At 43.6% G+C, this 24,265-nt stretch overlaps 1 protein-coding gene across 1 annotated transcript in view; it reads left to right on the top strand.

Moving 5' to 3' along the window:
- Positions 1–1,702: 1,702 nt before the first annotated feature.
- The window catches only part of PSMB7 (proteasome 20S subunit beta 7), a 63,340-nt gene continuing 40,777 nt past the window's right edge, over positions 1,703–24,265 (top strand). The window contains exons 1-5 of the mRNA XM_075560482.1: positions 1,703–1,842; positions 2,236–2,329; positions 3,058–3,155; positions 4,422–4,562; positions 9,724–9,839. Of these exons, the coding sequence (XP_075416597.1) occupies positions 1,781–1,842; positions 2,236–2,329; positions 3,058–3,155; positions 4,422–4,562; positions 9,724–9,839 (511 nt within the window). The 5' untranslated portion in view covers positions 1,703–1,780. The remainder of the gene's footprint in view (positions 1,843–2,235; positions 2,330–3,057; positions 3,156–4,421; positions 4,563–9,723; positions 9,840–24,265) is intronic.

The raw sequence follows: 24,265 nt of genomic DNA, 5'->3' as shown, positions 1-24,265 counted from the left end.
GCAGTGTAAGCATCTCAGTGCTGGCAGGGGTCTCTATGTGGTTCCAACAGTTCCGGGGCTCTTGTGTAGCTCCATGTGTCTTGTCAGCCCAAATGTCTCCCTGGGAGTAAGCCTGTGTCCCACCTCCAGCGAGATGTTTATCTCCTTAGTGCCTCCAAATGAGGTCATCAAGCTGCGACCTCATTGACAGGCTAAACTCCACCCCTTCACTCATAATAGTCTCAAATTGATAACAGATTATGTAACTACAGTAAAGAAGACCCAAATCCTTATAACTGTACCAATAGGTAACATCATGATAAATGGAGAAAAGATTGAAGTTATCAAGGATTTTGTCTTGCTTAGATCCACAATCAATGCTCATAGAAGCAGCAGTCAAGAGATCAAAAGACGAGATGCATTAGGTAAATCTGCACAAAAGCTGCACAATACTCTTTTTAGAGTATTGAAAAGCAAGAACTTTACTTTGAGGACTAAAGTGTACCTGACCCAAGCCATGATAACTTTCAACTGCTTCACATGCATATGAAAGTTGGACATTGAATAAGGAAGAACGTAGAAGATTCAATGCATTTGAATTGTGGTGCCAGAGAAATATAACAGCCAGAGTGCTCCTTGGAGGCTAGGACGGCAACACTTTGTCTTTGGACTAATGTACTTACACATTGGCAGGAGAGATCAGTCCCTTGAGAAGGACATCACGTTTGGTAAAGTGGAAGGGCAGCGAAGGAGAGGAAGGCCCTTGAGGAGATGGATTGACACTGGGGCTGCAAGTATGGGTTCAGGTGTAGGACCAATTGTAAGGATGGTGCAGGACCAGGTAGTGTTTCATTCTCTTGTGCACAGGGTTGCTATGGGTCAGAGATGACTCTATGTTATTTATCAATAACAGTTGTGGTACTATCTGGTAATGTTGGGCTGGTGACTAGTAGGTTGGTGGTTAAAACCCACCAATCATTCCATGGGAGAAAAATGAGGCTATCTGATCCTGTAAGCCTTAACCCTTTTTAGGGTTGCTATCGGTTGAAATCTGCTGTGTGGTAGTGGGTTGGAATTGATAAGCTCTATTGGCTGTGGAACAAACATTGGCCGTTAACCATAGGGTTGGTGACTCAAGTTCTTCTGGGGAAAGATGAAGCTGTCTTCTTGTCATAAGCTTTACAGTCATGGAAATCCTGTAAGGGTTTGCTATGAGTTGGAATCCACTTCTTGGCAGTTCTTTTAAATGGAAAGTCTCATTGATGACCGTTCTACTCTGAAGTACATGAGATCCTCATGAGTCAGAATTTACTACTTTGGCAGAGTTAGTTTTTTCTGGTTAGCATGTGTGAGGTGGCAGTTTATTGCACGTTGGATTCGCATGCTCCTGATGACTTTGTGATGTTCAACACCTTTTGAAATTCAGAATTGGTCGACTTGCCCAATGCCAGGAGGTAGTAGGGTCTGAAACTTGGTTATGTTGGCTTTCGGAACGCAGGCTTTCTCCGCTGCCCAGCAGAGCCGAATTACTGGTAAAAATAAGTCTGGCCTGGGTGGCTGGCAACCTGGTCTCCAGTCTGTCGACCTTGGTTGGACAAGCCCTTTTCACGGCTCCGGCCGTAAGGGGGCGATATTCAACAGTGATCACTGGGCTCCTCTAGGAATTCGTAACTCTATGGTCAGTTGCCCTGGCGTGGAGTTTGCCTGGACTTCTTTAGCGCGGTGGCTGCCGGCGGCGCCGGAAGCGCTTGATTCTTTTTGTTAGTCCCCGCCCTCGGCCCGGAAGTGCTTTCTCAGGAAGATGGCAGCTGTGTCGGTGTATGAGCGGCCGGTTGGAGGCTTTTCTTTTGAAAACTGCCGCAGGTGCGGGCTTGCGCGGGGCCGGACCGGGCCGGGAGTGGGAGTCTAGAGCCGGGTTGGAGCGGGCTGCGGCCTCGTTTGGGAATTCTAACCGGGAGATGGACACGCGGCGCCGGTGGCTCGCGGTTTGTGTGACTCAGGGGAATGTGGGCCCTGAACGTGCGTTTCTCGTGTGGCCTCCCTAGGCGAATCGCAGCCGTTCTCTGGGGCACTTTAATCTGAACAACAAAAGTTAGAAGGTCGCGGACGATACTCCAAATTTCAGAAGGTTCAGGAAATAAGGTGGTCGTGAAAGCAAATAGTTTTTCTGAGAAACCCCTCCCCCCCTCAAGAAGTGCTACTCTTGCCCCCCCCAGCTCGGCCCTGCTCGTCAGCACTGTCTTCTCTTGCCCTCAGGAATGCCGTTTTGGAAGCCGAGTTTACGAAGAAGGGGTACAAGCTTCCAGCAGCCCGGAAAACAGGCACGACCATCGCGGGGGTGGTCTACAAGGTAAGCTGGGACAGAAAGGACTGGGTTGGCAACAGGAACTAGACTGCTGAGTCTCCTGCGCCTCGCCCTGCCACGTTAGCTGATTTCCCAGGTTCATTAGATTCATATTCTCTCATTGTAGAGTTATTGGTAGGAGGGAAAGTGGCATATTTGTTTCAGTTACCGCTGTAGGAAGCAGTATGATCTAATGAGAGAACAGAGCATTGGGGGTTAGATCATTTCGTTTGGTAATGTGCTGCTTCCAACTTTGGGCAGGTAGTGTCTTCTCATAGGCACCCTGTCCTCACCAAGCAAATGATATTCGCAGCTTATGCCTTCAATTGTTGTAAAAATCAAAAAAGAGAATGATGACTTGTTCCAAGTAGCACATAAAAGACATCAATAGAGGGGGCGCTTTAAATGGAACTATTTCTGGGTCTTCATTCAGTTTTTCTCTAGATTAGCTTGGTGATTTAAAAGGAATTTACCGAATCTCTCAGCCTCGTTTTAAAAAATGAGGTTGGACATTCCTATTATTTACTCAGGCTTCAACTAGTAATGTTTATTGCGTAATCTTTTTCTTGAACTCTAAAAATGTAGCAACGTATTTTTAGTGGGAGAAATGTTTGGGGATGTGGTGTTAGAGGAGCAGGGAATGGCCAACATCATTTTTTTCCTAAACTGAAGAGCTGTGGTTTAGATGTCTAAAATGGTTTCAAACCTTTTAAAAAAATTTCTTGTTTTAATAGGATGGCATAGTTCTGGGAGCAGATACAAGGGCGACTGAAGGAATGGTGGTTGCTGACAAGAACTGTTCAAAAATACACTTCATATCTCCTAACATTTAGTAAGTGTTGATTACTTTGAATAGTTCATGTATTTTCAAATATCTTTGAAACCATTGAGTTGCTCACAACTCTTAGTGACCCTGTGTTACAGAGTAGAACTGTCTTGCAAGGTTGTCTTGGTATACTCTTTAAGTAAGTAGAAACCTAATGGTGTTGAAATGGAACTTCCTACCTTATTTACTAGAACTTAATAGTCATCCCGTGTTTGCTTTTTCTCATTGAAATTCCCATCTACATGATCACCTAAGCTTGGCATCCTTAAGTCCTCTACTCCAGGCTTAATTCAACTGGTGGCTTATCTTCTTGAATCCACTTCCTCCTATTCTGTCTGCTGGGAAAGCCTGAGTCCAGCAACCCCCTAACAGTCACCAGAACTCACTGCCATGGAGTCGATTTCAACCTTTGACAACTCTTAGAGGCGAAGGTAGAACTGTCCCTATGGTTTTTGATGTTAAGTTTTTGCAGGAGTAGAAAGCCCCGTGGAAAACAGCTGATGATTCTGAACTGCTGCTCTTGCCTTTAGCATCCCGCCGGGCAGCCATTACGCCACCAGAGTCATATTGTTACTCACTCGTCTCTCTTGGTCTCTTCTTACTGCTCTGCCACACTAAATTCTATAGACTGCAGATCTCATTATGCCCCGTCATGTCTTTTCAAACCTTTTCAAGAGACTGTATTTTTCCAGCCTGCTTTCTGAATACAGTAAAACAATGCAGCATGGCATTTGAGACCTTGCACAATCTCGCTCAGCTTGCCTTTTTTACTTTGTTTCACAAGGATGCTCATTGCATGTGACAGACCTCTGGTACAGCACACTGTGCAAGCATTTTCTACTTTGGCTCGTGCCAAGAGCAGAGCGCCAGGTCTTTTCCACATGGAGCTGCTGGGGGTTCAAGCGCCGGGGTCTGGGCCACCCGCTGAATGCTTAACTGTTGTGCCATTAGGGCTCCATAAACTTCAAGATTTCAAGGGATAAACTGTAAAGTTTGGATTCACTTCTAGGATTAGTAAAATGCATGCTCTGTTAAAGCATAGAAATGAATGATTTGAAATGGTCTTGGAGCCACGAAGAATGTACCTTGGTATAAATAGATGAGTAATTTCATTTTAATACTTATTGTAAAATTGTTCACTACGGCTAACAGTCCCTTGAAGCATTTTTGTGTACCTGAGCTTCATGGGAGTTAGCCCCAAAGCTCCAGTTCTGTTTGTGTTTTATGGTTGGTAAAATTTTGGGTAAGTTTCTACTGATTTTTTTTCTTCAGTTGTTGTGGTGCTGGGACAGCCGCAGACACAGACATGACAACCCAGCTCATTTCTTCCAACTTGGAACTCCATTCCCTTTCCACTGGCCGCCTTCCCAGAGTGGTGACAGCCAATCGCATGTTGAAGCAAATGCTATTCAGGTAAGGTTTCAGGATGGGGGTTCCTATAGTGCGTTTTTCTTACATCTTAGTAGATTAAAAAAAAAAAAAGAAGCCTAGAAGCTAAGGAAAAAGCATTTACAAAAATACATTTTATTTCAAAAATAAATTTTTTAATAATCATTTTTTTGGGGGCTCATACAACTCTTATAAAAATCCATACATACATCAATTTTGTAAAGCACATTCATTGCCCTCATCATTCTCCAAACATTTGCTCTCCACTTAAGCCCCTGGCATCAGCTCCTCATTTTCTTTCCTCCCTCCTCGTTCCCCACTCCCTCATGAACCCTTGTTAATTTACAAATTATTATTTTGTCATATCTTACACTGTCTGACATCTCCTTTCACCCACTTTTCTGTTGTCCGTCCCCCAGGGAGGAGGTTATAGGTAGATCCCTATAATTGGTTCCCCCTTTCCACGTTAACCTCCCAGTTTTGCCACTCTCACCACTGGTCCTGAAGGGATCATCTGCCCTGGATTCCCTGTGTTTCCAGTTCCTATCTGTACCAGACTACATCCTCTGGTCTAGCCAGATTTGTAGGGTAGAATTGGGATCATGATTGGGGTCGGGAGGGGGAGAGAGGAAGCATTTAGGAACTAGAGGAAAGTTATATGTTTCAATGTTGCTACACTGCACCCTAACTGGCTCGTCTCCTCCCTGTGACCCTTTTGTAAGGGGATGTCCAGTTGCCTACAGATGGGCTTTGGGTCCCCACTCCACACTCCCCCTCATTCACAATGTTGATTTTTTTGTTCTTTGATGCCTGATACATCATCCCTTTGACACCTCGTGATCACACAGGCTGGTGTGCTTCTTCCATGTGGGCTTTGTTGCTTCTGAGCTAGATGGCCGCTTGTTTACCTTCAAACCCCAGACGCTCTATCTTTTGATAGCCCAGCTCTATCAGCTTTCTTCACATTTGCTTATTCACCAGCTTTTGTCTTTAGCGATTGTGTCGGGAAGGTGAGCATCATGGAATGCCAGTTTAATAGAACAAAGTATTCTTGCATTGAGGCCCAATGTCCATCTGCTACGTTAATACTAAACCTATACATATATGCACATAGAGCTATTTCCCCATCCTCATATATAAATATATTTACATATGTACATGCCTTTATTTAGACCTATAAATGTCCTTTGCCTCCTAGCTCTTTCCTCTATTTCCTTTGACTTTCCTCTTGTCCCACTATCATGTTCAGCCTTCATTTGGGTTTCAGTGATTCTTCTCGGTTACATTACCCTTGGTCACGCCCTACCAGGCCTCCTGCACCCTCCTTACCACCAATTTGGATCACTTGTTCCCTTGTCCCTGGGTTTGTTAACACCACTGCTTCCCTTCCCACCTCCCCCTCTCTCACGCCCCCCCCCCCACCCTTGGTCCCATTGATTTCTAGATTGTTCATCCAACTCATCTTATTTAGACAGACCTGTGGAGATAATAACATGCACAAAAACAAGACAGAGCAAAACAAAGTAACAAAAGAAAACAAAACTCATCACCATCCAGTCAATTCTGAAGAACTTGCTAAAAGCATTTTTTACAGATTTCTGAAGGCATTTGTGGATTTTGACTTTAAATACAAAGCTCCCTCTGGTGGCTCATATGGTGCATTGCATTTAAAACCATTTTAAAACCTGTAATACTTGCAACTAGACTATTTTAAGTTTCCTTGGAATATTGAAGTTTTTAGCTAAATGACAACATTTCTTTAATCTGTTTAGAATCTATTGGGAGTTCTAAATTCTGTCTTTTTCCGTGTTTATATAATCTGTAGTGTAAAGGTTAGATTTAAATCAGTTTTGAGGGGAAATTTGAGAAAATCAAATCAGGAAGTTTATGATTATGTTTTCTGGCATTTTTGGTGAGTTGCCTCAAATGAGAGTGGTGTTAATAAACAAACTGTCGTGTTTCATAAACTGGTTCAAGTCTTCTCTGTAGCGTTTACAGGTGTGTAATCATGTACAATTCACCTCACCTTTCTAAGCCTCATTATTTTCCTCAGTAGAATGGGGGTCATAGTTTCTTTCCCTCTTTTGACTTTTGAGGAGTAAATGAGTACAGAAACAAGATGTAGGAAAAGACCTAACAAGTGGTCTGAGAGATTGTGTGTGCAAGCCTGTGTACGGATAGGTCTGCACACACTGTCCAGTGGATTCTGAGTCACAGTGACCCCACACACAGCATAGAAAAGCTCCATAGGGTTTTCTACACAGAAGCAGCTTCCCACCTCTAGAGTCCCTGCAGAGCCACTGGGTCGGAGCTGCTGCCCTTCCGTTAGCAGTTGACCTCTAACGGTTGTACGACCAAGGCACATTCTGCTGGGTACAAAGCCCCATCAGATGCAGAGTCTGAAAAAGTACAGTGTACTTGTGCCTGCTGTTACTGTGCCTTTTTCCCCTCTAAGGGACTCATTTCCTAGTGTGAATTTGTGAGAAAAGAGGATTGGATAAAAGAAATGAGCTTCTCTGTCCTTTCTGAGGCAACACCTTCATACATTTTACAGCCAGAGAACTGTGTTGTAGGGTTTCTGAGACTGTAACAATCTTTGTAGGTGGGGCAGGCAGCCAGCCTTCTCTCCTACGGAGTGATAGGCGGGTTTGAACTGCCAACCTTGTGGTTCGCTGTGCAATGTTTTCCCCACGGTACCACCAGCATTCCTTCCACTTAAATACAGACATCATAAATCTTTTGGAATCTAGTGTTTTTTTTTTCTGCAAACAAGTTTTATTTAAATAAGTTTAAATACATCACATCACATGAAAACTGAAGGGGGCGGGACCAGTTGTGACTTCACGTGGCACCGGGCAGCTGTGGGGTGGAGTGGCGAGTGCTCCAGCTAGCTACGTCCGTGTGCAATGTGTTCCCTTGTCAAAAGTTTAGCGCGGATCGAAGATTGGCCTCACAGTCTAATGATCTCTGGACACCCCCTTGCTAGGATATGTCTGGTCAAAAAGAACCAAGACCTTGGTGGCAAAGCCAAAAGCCCTATCACTGTACCGGAGGGAAGGGGCTGATCTCCAAAGGCCCACCCCCTTGTCGGGTTGGCCACAACACCAGGGGATCTTTCTCTTGCTACCAAAGCGTCCCGCTAGTGGCACAGCTGCCTCATCCCTTCCTCCCACGGGGTGGGGGGCGGGGGCGGCTGTCTAGGTGGTGGATGCCATTTCCTGAGGGCAGGGGAGTTTCTGGCCAGACATAGCCATCTGAGAACTCGGGGCTCTGCGCTTGGCTGAAATATGCTATTGTTTTGTGTCAGACTGGGCACTGCCAGGCGCCTACTGCTCGACCTGTTTCAATGAGGGACTTCAAGACTAGACAGCATGGCTCTTTTCAGTTTATTGCATGAAGGAGTTACAGTCCAAGTTAAAAGTGGACCCCAAATGGTTACATCATACAAGCTGTGAGGTTTTAAACTTGTGACAAGGGACAGAGGGAATTTTTCTACTCATTGCAAGGAAATCCTCACTTAATCTTCCGTGAGCCACAAGCACTTAAAACCCATGAACCTTCAGCTGGTCGTCTCTAGTCTTTTTTTTTTAAACATTTTATTATGGACTCATACAACTCTTATCACAATCCATACATACATCAATTGTGTAAAGCACATCTGTACATTCATTGCCCTCATCATTTTCAAAGCATTTGCTCTCCACTTAAGCCCTTTGCATAAGGTCCTCTTTTTTCCCCTTCCCTCCCCGCTCCCTCCTCCCTCATGAGCCCTTCATAATTTATAAATTATTATTTTGTCATATCTTGTCCTGTCCGACGTATCTCTTCACCCCCTTTTCTGTTTTTCAGACTTTATATGTAAGTTCTCCTATTTGTAAGTCTCTCAGAATAGAATCCTGGTGTATTATAACTTTTCCTGTTCATTTTTTTAAAGCGCTAAGGACTCCCACCTTGTCCAAGGAGCCCTCATGGCATAGTGGTTGCAAGGTAGGCTGTCCTACAGATTGCCAGTCCATAACCACCATTTGCTCCTCGAGAGAGAGGAGTTTTGCACTCTCTTAAAAATTACAGTTCTACCTTGTCCTATCAGCTTGCTATGGGAGGCATCGACTTGAGGGCAGTGAGTTGTTTTGTTTTGACATAAGGAGCCCTTGTGGCTCTGTGTGCTCACTTCAAGATTAGCAGTTCAAACCCACCAGCTACTCCTCAGGAGAAAGATGAGGCTATCTGTCCCCACGAAGATGTACAGCCTTATAAGCTGTATGTAACATTGCTATGAGGCGATGACTGTGTATTGATTTTTGTTTTTAATTATTTTTGGTATCTAGCATGGCAATTCAAATGGTAAAAAATTGAACCAAATATAGGGAAAGGAATCTGTAGAAAAAGAAAATCAGTAAGGCCCAAGGGAACAAATGCATGCTCAGTGAAAGAGAAGTTAGGGGCGGTATAGGGTGCTTGCTGCCATATTTCTGAAGAGGCAAAGCTTTGTCGTGTGGGCAGTAGCTGTGGGTTAACAGGCATCGTGGAGTCTTTGATCATTCCTCTGAATGATAAAAATAGTTTTTAAACTCAGTATGAACTCATGCTTGTGATTATACTTTAAAAAAATAATCTTATAGGGGCTCGTACAACTCTTATCACAATCCATACATCCATCCATTGTGTCAAGCGCATTTGTACATTTGTTGCCATCATCATTCTCAAAACATTTGCCTTCCACTTGAGCCCTTAATATTAGCTGCTCGTTTTCCGTGATTATACTTTTGAGGATTTATTCAAAGGAAAAGTTTTGGCATAAGCGCTTTCCTGTAAGGTTATGATGAGGCTGATTATTTGATCTCCCTTCATTAGTAATCTTTAAAGTAACTCGCCTGTGGTGCTGCTAATTTCGGAGTGAACCAAATTTGGCTCTGAACTTTGTTTCCGAGGCACTGTGCATGTGTTTAATGTTCTAATCTTTTCTATAGTGTGAAAATTGCTCTTTTCAAGATAACTTAGAAGGGTTAGGTGAAACAAATAAGGAATTAGGTTCTGTTCCTAAATGTTTTCATCAAAACAATAACTTCCTGATGACACAGTCTTAGTTTAAGAAGTTTTTTAACTTCTGATTGTCATGCAGCTTTGGTTGAGTTACACCGATGCAGCGTGACTTGTTTTCACCTTATGCACACTCTGGTTGCAGGTATCAAGGTTACATTGGTGCAGCCCTAGTTTTAGGAGGAGTCGATGTTACTGGACCTCACCTCTACAGCATCTATCCTCATGGATCTACTGATAAATTGCCTTATGTCACCATGGGTGAGTGTAACTATTTCCCTGTTGTTTCACAATCGTATTTATGCAAATGGCCTCCTCAGACAAAGAACTGGCCCGGTTAGAGGAGGTGGTGCTTCAATTCATTCAGCTATAAGGAATTTATAGAAGGCGTACTGTGTATTAGGCTCTAGTCCAGGTTTGGAGGATATACCAGTGAACAAAACACAGATCCAAATTCTTGCTTAAGAGGAGATTATAATTTTGTGGCAGTAGATAGGTACTACAACTATAATAAATATTTTGAAAGAAGGACCACCTGATCTACTTTAAAAAATGAGCCAGTGGAACCCAGTAGTCCAATCCCCAGTTGATCGTAGTGATGTGATGGTACACGACTGGGCAGCATTGTATTTCACTGTGTGTGGGGGAGGGGGGAGCATGAGCTTGCAGCTGACAACACACAGTATTTATAATGTGTTAGAGAGTGATACATATTAAGAGGAAAAGAGGAGCGTGGTGATATTATACCCCAAACAGGATTTTATCATTGGGTGTGAATAGGGGACCTCTTTATATTAGTAGTTCTTTTATTTAAAATTTTTTGTATTATTTCTTACATGTGCATTGTACATATGAATGTTTAGTTACCTCAAAAATGTCCAGTTCTAACGAAAAGTTAGAAGGAATGATTGCAGGGTAAGGGGCTAGGGAGTGGAGGGTGGAAAGTGGGGTGGATGCAGGCACAGTATTAAATAGAAAACTTAGGGCGGGTCTTGTGAAAGAAACGTGAGTGGAAGAGCCAGGTAAACTAAAGGGTGGGCTTTTGAGCTAGACTGCTCTGGGCTTGCTTCACTACTTGATCTCTGTGACCATCGGTTTCTCATCTTAGGTGGTTGTTAGCACTGTAAAGCATCTGGTCTCATGCCTGCCTATCGTAGAGGAGCTGCTCATTTGAGTCCACCTGGCCTTCTGGTGATGAGTTAGGCAGCTAACCACAAAGTCAGCAGATTGAAACCGCTGCCTGGGAGAAAGATGAGGCTTTCTATTCCCATCTCAGTTACAGTCTCCGGCAGTTCTTCTGTCCCTGAGGGTCACTGTGAGTTGGAGTGGACTCGAAGGCAGTGAGTTTTATTTTTTAATATTGTTTTAACTCTCTAGCTGCTAGATAAGAGTATTCTTTTTAATGACACCCTCTTCGGCCCATTGAGAAAAATTGAGATTTTCAAATTCTATCCTTTCTGCTAAATTTCTCGTTTGAATCCAGAGTGGGTCCATAGCTCTCTGAATATCTAGGGCATCTCTCGTTAGGAACTACTTAGACTACACATTCTAGTTTTGCTATCAGTAAGAACGAGACTGATGTAAAATGGTGTCTGATTTTTTTTTTATGTTGTTGTTTTGTTGATGCCATTGAGTAGTTTTAACTCGTCGTGACCCGTGTCAGCAGAAGAACGTACTTGTGACTGTGTTTGGACTGTTGTGAAGGTGTCATTCCCTCTGTTTTGGTGACGCTCTACTAAGCATGATGCCCTTTCCCAGGGACCAGTCCCGCTTGATAGCGCGCCGGCCGGAGTCTGAGACAAGTTGTGGTGCCCTCGCTTCTGAGGCGCCTTCTGACTGTACTTGTTGAGAGACAGCTTTGTTCATAGTCCGTCTCTTCACAGACGTCATTCAGTTCTTCTGTCTGCCATGTCTGTGTCCAGCTTTCACGTGCTCCCAAGACAGTTGGAAACCGCACAGCTTTGGTCACTTGCAGTGTGTCTTCAGAGGGGCACCTTTGCTCTCGAACATTTTAAAGAAGTCTTTAGCAGTGTATTAGCCCAACATAATATGCCATTTGATTTCTTGACTGCTGCTACCATGAGCATTGATTGTGGATTCAAGTACGATAAAATCCTTGACAACTCCAATCTTTCCTGTGTTTATCACAGTGATATTACTGATCCACTTGTGAGGATTTTTGTTTTCTTGATGTTGAGGTGTAGTCTGTCTCAAAGCTGCTGTCTTTAATTTCCGTCAGGAAGTGCTTCATCTCCTCTTGTAATATATGAGTAAATTACTACTTTGAAGTTTTATTAGGTCATCTGTCCATTCATCTGTTACACACTTGCTGGACGCCTCCTATAAAGGCACTGCAGCAGGTTCCAAAGGTGGCAATGCCTAGGAAGGCCATGCCCTTAAGATACTCTTGTCTAATGGGGAGACAACTGTAGAAGCTGACAAGAGGCATGGAGGCTGAGGGGGCTCAGGAAGAGAACCACTTCGTCTGAACAGAGTCTCTAAACAAGAATCGGGTGCTTTCATCTATCACAGTTCACTTAGCATCTACTGGGTGCTGGGAGCGCCGTGCTCAACACAGCACCTGTCCTCAGAGGTTAGAGGGTCCTGGGCAGTGAGGCAGGGAACTGGGTATTAAATGCACAAACTACACAAATTGTAACAAAAGCACTTAGTGCTCTAGAAGAAAGAACAGTAATAGAGAGTAACAGGAAGGGATGTGTGGATGGGCAGGTATTTAAGGAGTCCTTACTAAACAAGTGACTCTAAAACATTTTCTAATGCAAGTTAACTTGTGGACCTGCTCAGACACTTAAGCAGGACAAAGTATGAGATGAAAAATGTATCTCTTCCATGTCCCTTTCCCATAATAACTACTGTAGAGGTTTTGTGTATGTGTGTGTGTGATTTTCCTTCAGAGATTGCTATGTGAATACACACTCATCCATTCAATAATTACCTTCCCTTCCAAAAATACTTAACTGAGGCTGTATTGATCAAACTTGTCTAAGGTTCTTCGGGAAAACAGGCCGTTGCAGCCGCCGAGTGCGGGAGGACCCTTCTCCGGTCACGCTGCTGCACTCGGCTGCCCTGCGGCTCCCGGCTGGCAGCCTCCTGCTGTGTCTTACTGCTAGAGGACTCCTTATGGGGCAGTGGGTGCTTTCGACTGGGAAGGCCAGCTTTCTCCAGACAGGAAGGAAGGAAGCAAATGTCTGGCAGCCCCAAAGACTGACAGTTGATGGTGCGCAGCCTTTTACCTTCTGAGAGTTACTGCCCGATGGCCCTCCAGAAATGGCACTGGTTTACACGCCCACCAGCAGGAATGAGAATGCCTTTCTCGAGCAGCCTCACCTATACCAGACCATTTAGTCATGCTGCTAGGAGAAAATGGGAAGACTTCACAGTGATAAGTAAGATTTTGTCAGGATGATCCCCCCCACCTCAGGAACATTTATTTCTGGCCCTGTGGTGATGGGATCTGAGTGACCAAGGAATAGAAAGGCCAGCCTTTGCTGGTTGGATGAGGTGGGTGGGGTGAGGTGGAGTGGGGAGGGGAGGGTGTTGGGGTGAAGTATTCTGCAGCAGAAGCAAAGCCATGGTGGGACTAAGGAATGGCAGGGGAGTTTCAAACATGAGCTGGGCACGGCTGGAAAGAAGCCAGAGTCCAGATGAAGTAGCTGAGTGCTTTTGCTTTTGTCCTGGAGGGTCTTCTCAGGTAGTTTCCGGCTAGGGAACGAGGAGGGTAAATTTACCTGTTAGAGCAGTCGTAACGGCTTTGGGGAAGAGGCGGGGTGTGGCTGGGTCTGGAGATGTAGAGGTGACCATTGTCATGGCAGAGAGCAGGCAAAGGAACCAGCCAGCCTTCAGACCACACCTGTGTCTGGCATCAGTTTACCTTGGTGGTGCTTGGCTGCTGGGTTGCAGAAACACCTCTAGCTGACCCGCCTTCCCTTAGTTGGACTCTAGACTTTTTTCTAGACTTAATTCCTGTTCCACCTTCATGTGTACCCTTGCCCCTCCCCCAAGAGGCCTTGTTTTTTTAAAATCATTTTATTGGGGCCTTGTACAATTCTTATCACAGTACATACATACATCGTGTCAAGCACATTTGTACATTTGTTGCCACCATCATTCTCAAAACATTTGCTTTCTACTTGAGCCCTTGCTATCAGCTCCTAATTTTCCCCATCCCTCCCCCTTCCCCCTCCTTCACGACCCTTGATAATTTATAAATTATTAATATTTTGTCATATCTTACTCTATCCGACATCTTCCTTCACCCACTTTGCTGTTGTCCATCCCCCAGGGATGAGGTTATATGTAGATCCTTATAATCTGTTCCCTCTCTCTACCCCTCCCTCCCTCCACCCTCCAAGTATTGCCACTCTCACCACTGGTCCTGAAGGGATCATCTGTCCCGGATTCCCTGTGTTTCCAGTTCCTATCTGTACCAATGTACATCCTCTGATCTAGCCAGATTTGTAAGGTAGAATTGGGATCATGATAGTGGGGGGGAGGAAGCATTTAAGAATTAGAGGAAAGTTGTATGTTTCATCGTTGCTACCCTGCAACCTGACCGGCTCATCTCCTCCCCACAACCCTTCAGTAAGGGGGTGTCCAGTTGCCTACAGCTGGGCTTTGGGTCTCCACTCTGCACTCACCCTTATTTACAATAATATGATTTTTCGTTCTTTGATGCCTGATACCTGATCCCTTTGACCCCTCGTGGTCACACAGGATGGGGTGCTTCTTCCATGTGGGCTTTGTTGCTTCTGAGCTTGATGGCCGCTTGTTTACCTTCAAGTCTTTAAGACCCCAGACGCTATATCTTTTGATAGCTGGGCACTATCAGCTTTCTTCACCACATTTGCTTATGCACTCACTTTGTCTTCAGCGATCAAGTCGGGAAGGTGTGCATCATGGAATGTCAAGAGGTCTTCTTTGAGGAATATATACCTGTCTGAAGTGCTTCTTATCTAGCCCAGAAGCTACTCCTTGGAGACAGCCCCAAGCTGAGTTAGCAGACTGGCACTGATTCCAATCATAGTCTCTGTGCTCAGTCTTTGTCCTTCTTCCCCAATATTTTGGGATCCCTGAGAGTAGGTCTTAGGTCTTCTTTTTATCCCGAGTCTGACAGAGTCCTATGTGACTTGATGATTGGGTTCAGAAAAACTCAAACTCACTGCATTTCCACTCAAACTCGAGTGGATTCTGGGTCATATCATCCCTATAGGTCAGGGCAGAACTGCCCCTGTGGGTTTCTGAGACAGTAACTTTACAAGAGTGGAAAGCCTCCCATGAATAGGTTACTAAGTAAATTAATATTCTGATTTTTCTAACATGCTTGTGCCAAAGAATGTTTGAAGCTTCATGTTGGAAACCTCAGCTGCTCTTGATTGTTTCTGTACTCCTGGGAAAGCCTTGGCTAGGATTGCATTTCATTTGTGTGGCTTCAGTTTAGCAATAGGAGAATAGCACAACACATTGTATGGATTATGTGGCAGGTCCTTTATTATTAAAAATGTTCAATCATATTTTAAATTTGAAGCATATGTATGGAGTGACTCTGTCAGAGAGGGTGTACCTGCCATGATCTCATTTTCAGTTAAAATTCTGTGCACATGATGCTGTTTCATTGTAGAGAAACCTCAGTTTAGAGAGCTGTAATAATTATTAGCCCACTACTCATAAGTGTCCAAATTGGGATTTGAACCTTGGCACCCAGCACGTCCCCATACAGCACAACTGCTGTGCTTTATTGTTTCACAGATGCCCTCTCATGATGACATCAGACAGGCCTTCTGAACAGCAAAGCTATTTGTACAAATTCCTCATGGGCATTTAGTTTTTGCAGATTTTTGACTGCTCAGTATGTATGTTTTCTATCCTTGGTAAAGGCAGTTTTTACTGGAACAGCTTTATAGCATCAAAGGAAATTAAACAAACAAACAAACAAACATTCACCACTGCAGGACAACATGCTTTTAATTTTTTTGTTTCTTTCCAATTCAGGGGCTTTGTGAAGAGAAACCCTTTACGGGAGAGTGTAAAGTAGCAGTTTTTGTATTGCCTGGGGCTTTGTGCTTGTCACTGTTTAGTCTCTCGTGGCCATTGTTCATTTTTGAGTGGCTGGCAGACGGACGGCTCTCCCGAGGTGGTGGTGGTTCAGGACTGGCTTTCTTCAAAATGACTGAACACTGTGGCTTTGGAGTTTTTGTTGTGTTTCTTCCAATGTTTTCTTTTTCTTCCTTCCGTGAGGGGCTGGGAGCGTGATACCGAGAGAGAACTTGCAGAGTGCCATCATGTCGCTAGCTGTTGTTGCTGCTGCTGTTTTACCAGTTGGTAATTGAGTGGCATTTAATTAGGTTCACTGTGTGGTTTTACCATCACCACTTACCCATTTCCAGTTTTACATCTCCGGGGAGGTTTTTATCTTAATTCATTTCTTTTAGTTTTTGTTTATTTTAATAACCGAATACATATTTCTTTTTTATTTAGACAATTTCACATTTAACCTTTTTTTTCTTGTCATTAATTTTTAAAAAACATTTTATTAGGGGCTCATACAACTCATCACAATCCATACATGTACATACATCAATTGTATAAAGCACATCCGCACATTCCCTGCCCCAATCATTCTCAAAGCATTTGCTCTCCACTTAAGCCCTTTGCATCAGGTCCTCTTTTTTTTTTTGCCCTCCCTCCCCGCCCCCCCTCCCTCATGTGCCCTTGGTAATTTATACCTCGTTATTTTGTCATATCTTGCCCTATCCGGAGTCTCCCTTCCCCCCTTCTCTGCTGTCCCTCTCCCAGGGAAGAGGTCACATGTGGATCCTTGTAATCAGTTCCCCCTTTCCAACCCACTCACCCTCCACTCTCCCAGCATCGTCCCTCACACCCTTGGTCCTGAAGGTATCATCCACCCTGGATTCCCTCTACCTCTAGCCCCCATATGTACTAGTGTACAACCTCTGCCCTATCCAGCCCTGCAAGGTAGAATTCGGATCATGGTAGTTGCGGGGAGGAAGCATCCAGGATCTGGGGGAAAGCTGTGTTCTTCATCGGTACTACCTCGCATCCTGACTGACCCATCTCCTCTCCTAAACCCCTCTATGGGGGGATCTCCATTGGCCGACACTTGGTCTCCACTCTGCACTTCCCCCTTCATTAATATGGTGTGTGTGTGTGTGTGTATATATATATATACATACATACATATATATATATCTCTTTTTGTGTGTGCATGATGCCTTATACCTGGTCCCTTTGGCACCTCGTGACCGCACTGGCTGGTGTGCTTCTTCCATGTGGGCTTTATTGCTTCTGAGCTAGATGGCCGCTTGTTCACCTTCAAGCCTTTAAGATCCCAGACACTATCTCTTTTGATAGCCGGGCACCATCGGCTTTCTTCGCCACATTTGCTTATGCACCCATTTGTCTTCAGCGATCCTATCATGGAGGTGTGCAGCCAATGATATGATTTTTTTGTTCTTTGATGCCTGGTAACTGATCCCTTGGGACCACTCGATATCACAGGCTGGTGTATTCTTCCATGTGGGCTTTGTTGCTTCTGAGCTAGATGGCCGCTTGTTTATCTTCAAGCCTTTAAGACCCCCCAGTCACTATCTCTTTTGATAACCGGGCACCATCGGCTTTCTTCACCACATTTACTTGTTCACCCACTTTGGCTTCAGCAGTTGTGTCGGGAGAGCATTTCTTTTAGTTTTTGAGCTACAAACCAAACCTCAAACTATGGAAAGAATGGAAAACGCAAAACCAAATCTGTTCCCAGCAAGTCATTTCCAATTTATGGCGAACCCATGGGACTGAGACTTTCCATCAGTGTAGCTTAAGTGAGAAAATTAGTGTTTCATCTGAATTCTCATAGTTTAGTTCAATGGTGAGTTTTTAAATTAGAAGTAAAAGCAAAACTTTGTAATTAATCCCCCTCCAGTCTCCATTATTTTTTAAAAATATTTTTATTGGGGGTCCTTAGATCTCTTAAATCACAATTTGTCAAGCACATTTGCACATATGCCACCATCATCATTTTCAAAGCATTCTCTTCCCACTTGAGCCCCTGATATCAGCTTCCCATTTCTTCTCCTTTCCTCCCCCACCTGCCCTCCTTCACGAACCCTTGATAAATTATAGATTATTTTTTCCATATCTTACATCGTCCAACCCTTATGATTTGACAGTAAGTTCTTGAAGCTACAAATTACCCCTAAGACAAGGGTGTCTAAATTTTGTCTACCCATGGTTCTGTACTGGCAACCAGCTGTGTGCCTGAAGAGTACTCTTAATTTACATAGAAGACCCCTGCCCTGCTTTGTTCCTCTCTAACTCACTGCCACCACTGGATGTTCCATTGAGGATGGGTCCAGGAGACTGTAAGGGCTTCCCTTTAAGTCAGTGGTTCTCAACCTTCCTAATACATCGGCCCTTTCATACAATTCTTCATGTTGTGGTGACTCCCCCAACCATAAAATTATTTTCGTTGCTACTTCATGACTAATTTCGCTACTGTTATGAATTGGGTGACCCCTGTGAAAGGTCATTTGACCCCCAGAGGGGTTGAGAACTACGGTGTTAAGGGATTACTTGGGTCATGGATGTATTGAATTCCTTGTGATAGAGCCCTTATACAGCGTTTGTCCCCAAACCTCTGTAGACAGGGGTTAATAATAAAGATAGCAATATGTGCCCAGCACCTTGCGACTCTGATGCCACAACCTCGTGCGGCGGATACTCTCATCCCCATCGTACACGTGAGGAAACAGGCTGTGAGAGGCTGCTTGCCGAGGTCACAGGGCCTTGAAGGTGGTGAGCTGGGATGCTAATCCAGTCTCAGTGCCTTCCCTCCCTTGACTGTGCTACTCCTGTGAGGGACCTTTCTCACAAAAGAAGAAAGCTCCTTTGGCTTCTTTTAAAACAAATTATATAGAAGAGAGTATAGTGATTGAGTGTGATTGTTGAAAACTGGGTAGATTCTTTGAGGTTTCTTTATTAAGAAAGGGAAAAGAGTATCAGTTATATTTTTACAGACAAAATGTGGCTTCTTTTAATTCTCAGATTAATTAGCTTATTCTTCTAACTTGCCAGCCTTTCTTTGTTAGGCAAACTGAAGTGTGAGAAGAAGCTTGGGGACCATCATTTGCTATTAGTTTGGCAGTTTTCCTTGTAGCAGCATTGGCAAAGTATATAAAATTTTTATTTTTGCCCATTTATTCACATGGCGAATTAACATGAATAAAATTTCAGGCATGGCATTTCTGGAAACGAGGCCCTTGGATAATTTAGGAATACTAAGTTAAACTCTGGTATGCATCATTAGGGAAGATTTGGGGTCACTGCCAGGGCCACCTAGGTAAAATTCTGTCTCTAGGTAAACTAGTTATACAATTTCCTAATTACTGGAATGCATCTTCTGAATCCCAGTTTTCAGGATCCCTTAGCAATTAAAAAGATTCAGGACACTCTGAGTGCTTCCCCTGGTGAGCTAAAGAAGGTTAGAATTAAACTGGAACCTAGGACTAGCGGTAGGGATTTTAGACTTGCCATTTTCTCTCAGTTTTTACACTAAAGTACAACTTTTTGTAGCCACTTTAATAAAATATGATTAAAATTTCAAAGTTATCTCATACAGTATCAAATTAGTACTTTGCAAGATGCCAAATGGTTCTTCCATGTTTTCAATCTTTAAATTAGGTATGAATCCAGTAGCGGGGGTATTTAGTTTAGGCCTATATAAAAAGCCTTCTCAGAGGACATTTGGACTTTTTTAGCCCCTTGTCTTATTGAACATTCTATTTCCTGAACTAGTCTGGGCTGTGTGTATGGGAGGCTCCCTATGAGAGGCTCTCCTTGAGCACTGGGTTGGATCTGTTACACTGCTCTCTGTGTCTCAGGGTCTGTGGAAGGGAGGTGTTGGCTGGTCTGGAAGTCCCCACACCTTTGGGAGCTTTGTCCATCCAACCAAAGTGATCCGCAGAGCGGGCTTTTGTATACTGTCTGAGGAACACTGCAGACACTAGGAAAAAGATGGAAACCCTGCCTTTAGCCCCAGCTCTGCTTGACCAGACTCTCGTCACCTAGCATTGCTGAACTTCACATCCCGTGTTTCTAAAAAGAGTGAAGGAATGTTGATTTGGGGTGCTCCAGGGTGGCCAGGATCGTGGCATACCCTGTGGCATGAGAATGTGCTAAGTCACCTCTGTACTGGGCTTTATGTGGAGACAGTGTGATTTAGTGGGAAGAGCTGGGTCTTCAGAGTCAAATTGGGTTTGAATCTTGGCTCAACATGTATTAGCTGTGTCATTATGAGTGTTGGTTTATTGATAAAACAGTGGGTGGTTAGAAGACCTGTCCCATGGGAAATGAGTGAGAGAATATGCACATTAAAAATCTTTGTAACACATAGATGGCTTGGCCTACGGCATTTCCATAATTTTAGTGTCGATGCATTCTCTGTGTACAGTTTGTTGTATTGAGATTTTCCTAGCAGTTCTGTTTTGATTAATATAATGAGAATATGTTTTAGAAACGTTAAAATGTCCATTGCATGTATTTTACATGTTAAAATGTATGCTGCTGTGGTATGCCAGGAGTAAAACAATTGGGAATCAAAACTCCATGAAAGTAGCATTGTGTGTCTTGTTTCCTGGTACAAAGGTGATACTAAGCCAATAGATGGTGCCATTATGTTAAGAAATGAGAAAATATTTACTTCTAAAATGTTGTTACGAGGAATGTAATATAGTCAGCTCTTGCCAAGTCTTAAGCTATTCTAATTAGAGATGGCCTTTGTTCTTGAATATGCATACACCATATCTTCTATGTAAAATAGGGGGGTATTGAATTCATGTAAAAGGCCTATTGTTTTTATTTTTGCGGTGATGTTTTGTCGTGGAATCTGCTCTGACTTTTGAGTTTAGTTCTTAGTGTGCCACTAATAAAGCCTGTGCCAGTACTTTTCAGATGAAATGCTCAAAGTGTTAAACTACGTGTTTTTGCTTTAAACCCTACTTCAGAGAGGATGAGGTTAACAAGTTCATCTTTACTTGCTCTTGTTCCAGAATTGGACCTGATTAAAACAAGGTGCGGGGTGGGGGTGGGTGGCGGCCTTCTCACAACCTAAAGCTTGATGTTCTTTTATGACGTTGGTCAGATTAGCTGGATAGTCATTCTGTGCACTAGAAGACTTTTCACTTTGTAGATCTAAAGGCAGGCTGCTAACCTGTTACGGGTTAGCAGATTCCTAGCTGTGTGACTTTAGGTAGGCTTCTTCACTGTTCTGAACTTAGTGTTTTTCATCTAAAAACTGGAGATAGTACCCAGGTGAAATAAATGAGGAAATGAGTCTATGTGAAGGTACTCAAACAGTTTCTCCAGTAAGCGGGAGTTCTTACTGTTTGCACAAAGACTCTGTGGACAGGATCTCCAGACTACCTCTGGTTGGTAAAAATGGATTAAAATTGCAAAATGGGATATGTATTGTACATTATTAAAATCTAGTCCTTTTGCTCTTGAACATTCTGGGGGACATGAAGACTTGGAAAAGGCCAACAAAGTGAAATAAGATTATATTTTGGGAAGCTATTTCTGAAATGTGGGCTGGAGGAAAGCTGTTTTAGCACTGCCCTGAGCCCTCCTGTAGCCGGAGAGAGTGGGTGCCCGGCAACAAGCAGACGTTGCTTCCTGGCAGAGCCCAATCATGTGGGAGACTGCCTCAGAGAGGCATATTTTAAGCCCATTTGCATCCTCCCATCTTTCCCCTAAAGCATAAGGTTTGTGTGGCTCCTGTCTTTTTAAGGAGGATAATTTTCACTATTGACTCCTGCGGCATGTCATTAAAATACATAGAAAACAAAGCCTTTCATTTTGTAGCCTGGATGCCCCTGATTCGGGCTTTATAACCTGCCAGGTCAGTGAGACATTGCAGTTGCAGTTATAAGAAAAAGCCTTGTTCCTTTCAAGGGGTGTGTTAACTTATGTACTTTAGCGTAAAATTTAACTCCTTTTGGTCTGCATCACATTTAGAAAAAGACAACATATCTTGAGAGTTTTGTTTTTGAGTGAAAATGTCTGAGATGCTTGAAAAATATATTCCTAAGCACATTAAATGAAATATTTATTATTCATTGAGAATAAAAGGTAGACTGACATTGAGGTACATTTGCTGATGAAAAGGAAGCGTTCTTCTCTCACGAGGGGTTTAAATGTAATACTCGGTGCTTACTCAGGAGTGAAAACATCAAATTAAACTGTTGATGCTGACAAAGGACAAATCTGGATTCCAGCAAGCGATGCAAGATTGTCTGAGTGCTTGCCTTGTGTCAGAAAGCTTTTGGCCGAGACTTATAATGAAATGCATGCATAAAATTAAGCCATTTCAAGTCTGTGTCTCAGTTGTACTGGGAGGTGCTCTGCTGCTCTCTAGTGGCTGAGCAGGGTCCCCCGGCACCAGCATGGCTTTATGTTCATAAAGCAGCTAGCTCTTCACACATTGGCAGAGGTGCCCTCCAGAGCAAGTGCCAACACAAGGAGACCAGGCCAGGAGACAGGAGTGGAGTGAAAAATGATCCTAGTCTGGCTCTGTGGAAAGCACCACATTTTACCCAGGACAAGTGGCCAGTTGACTAACAATGAGTAAGTGTGAGCAAGCACTCTGTCAGGGAGAGCTGACACTGATGGATTAGGAAGCTCTGTGTGGTACTCCTATAACGTAGTACATCTCCCACCTTGACAGGCCACGGTGGCCACAGGGCCTTGATTCTTAGAATGGACCCCTCTGTAGCAAATGGAACAGCTTCTCCCCTCAAAAATCTGGTTACGGTGATTTGAAAGAAGAGTGGGGATCCATTTCCAGCCGTCTCTCAGAACTTCATGACACAGAGAAGGAATTTTGAAGAGTTTTGTCTCCTTGAAAGCTGCCAGCTCTTGAACTTGTGAAGAAGATTGTATAAAAAATAGCTCCTTGTCTTAGGGAGATCTTAGCGGATAGGGAAGTTGTCTTAGAATAATGCCACTCGCTAGCTGTTATTGAGCTTTTATTATGTGCCAGGCATTCTGCTTTCCTTGCATCATGTCAGAAACTCTCAGCCACTGTCGGACATAGGGGGGCCATGTCACCGTTCCCTTTGTCTGGGCGAGGAACCTCGCCAGGGCTGTCGGGGTGGCTGTGCTGCCCGTCCAGGGCAACACTGAGGTGGTGCTGTCATATTAATGCCTCCCCAAAAGATGGGGTAGCCTTGCAGGGCTCAGCGGATTGAAGTGATAGGCCATAGGGAAGCCAGGAGGACATAGCAGAGCTGGCCTGCTCCTGTGCAGCTTTGGGTTCTCAGGACTGCCACCGAGTGGGCACCTGGGAAGGGATTGTTTGAAGGAATGTACTTTGTGAAAGGTGCATGGCCTTAAGACCCATAGGTTGTAGATTGAATCTTGGCTCCACCTCCTAATGACTGTCACCTTGGAAAATTTACTTACGCTAGTTGAGCTTTAGTTTCCTTGTGTGTAAAACTGGGAAATCCTTACAGCACCTTAATTCAGGGTCTGGAGCATAAAAGACCCTCCAAGTGTTTGTGAGCATAGACCTTGTTAGACCAAGGACACTTTCCACCTGCTGGTTGGCAGATCCTTTCTCAGTGTGATATCAGTCCTTTAGCGAGTGCCAACATATGAAGGACGTGCTAGTGCAAGTGGTTTAAAATGTACAACAACTAGAGTAAGGTGGTAAAATTTTCTTGATACATTTCAGATTTTGGCCTGTGTTGGATTCTTCTCTCAGAAAAAGCTAGATTCCCATTGAATGACTAAGGTTGATAACGATCAAAAACACTTTGAGAGGCTTGAGAAAATGGAGACAAATTTCACTTTTGCTTTTTTTTTTTACCCCTCCCCTGGATGGGTGCATTTATTTTGGGTTTAACTATTTAAAAATAAAAGCCTTTAGCACTGGTACTTGAGTGGCATTGCTAAACCATAAATGGCATATGTTTAGTCACTTAAAACATTTAGCTAAAATTCCAGACTCATTTGAGTTTTCAAGCAAAAGAACACAAATTAACTCACATCCAGATGTGTGGTAATCATTTCTGAAATCTGAAGAGAAAGCAACTTTGAAAGGATGCTTATTTGGAGTGGGGAGCTAAGAAAGAGCTGCTGCTTCCAGACTGACTTGCTAATCTTGGTTGCAGGTGTTTAGCTTTGCTCTTTAAGAGACAACATGGTGGAATGTCAGCACATTTTAAATTCGGAAAGATTGGGAATGCCTAGGTTTGCTAATGACTGGCCTGTCATTTGGGCAAGTTCCTTTTCTCTCAGTTACAGGCTTCTCTTTTGTGGTCTTACTGAATTCTTTTATGTTTCCCTCTTCCTAAGAAATAAACACAAACCAAAACATAACAAATCATCACTTTCCATATGTGCAGTTAATTCAGTGCCCTGATTACATTCAAGTTGTAGAACTGTTTTCCCTGTCCCTTTCCAAAGTGCTCCACCACCATTCACACACATACAGTGCACTCACTTTAAGGAAAACAAGACAAAACCTCCCCTGTCGAACCCTGGTAATGAATTACTTCTGAGTTCTACATATTTTGCCAACTTCACATAACATTTGTCTTTTGTGACTGATGTCTCTCAGTAGAGTGTCCGTCGTCCTTGGTTCAGTCACGGTGTGACTT

Source organism: Tenrec ecaudatus, chromosome 10, assembly GCF_050624435.1.
Source record: "Tenrec ecaudatus isolate mTenEca1 chromosome 10, mTenEca1.hap1, whole genome shotgun sequence".
In the NCBI taxonomy this organism is placed as follows: domain Eukaryota; kingdom Metazoa; phylum Chordata; class Mammalia; order Afrosoricida; family Tenrecidae; genus Tenrec; species Tenrec ecaudatus.
Note: the sequence above shows the minus strand (reverse complement) of the source record. Positions and strands in the feature narration are given on the sequence as shown.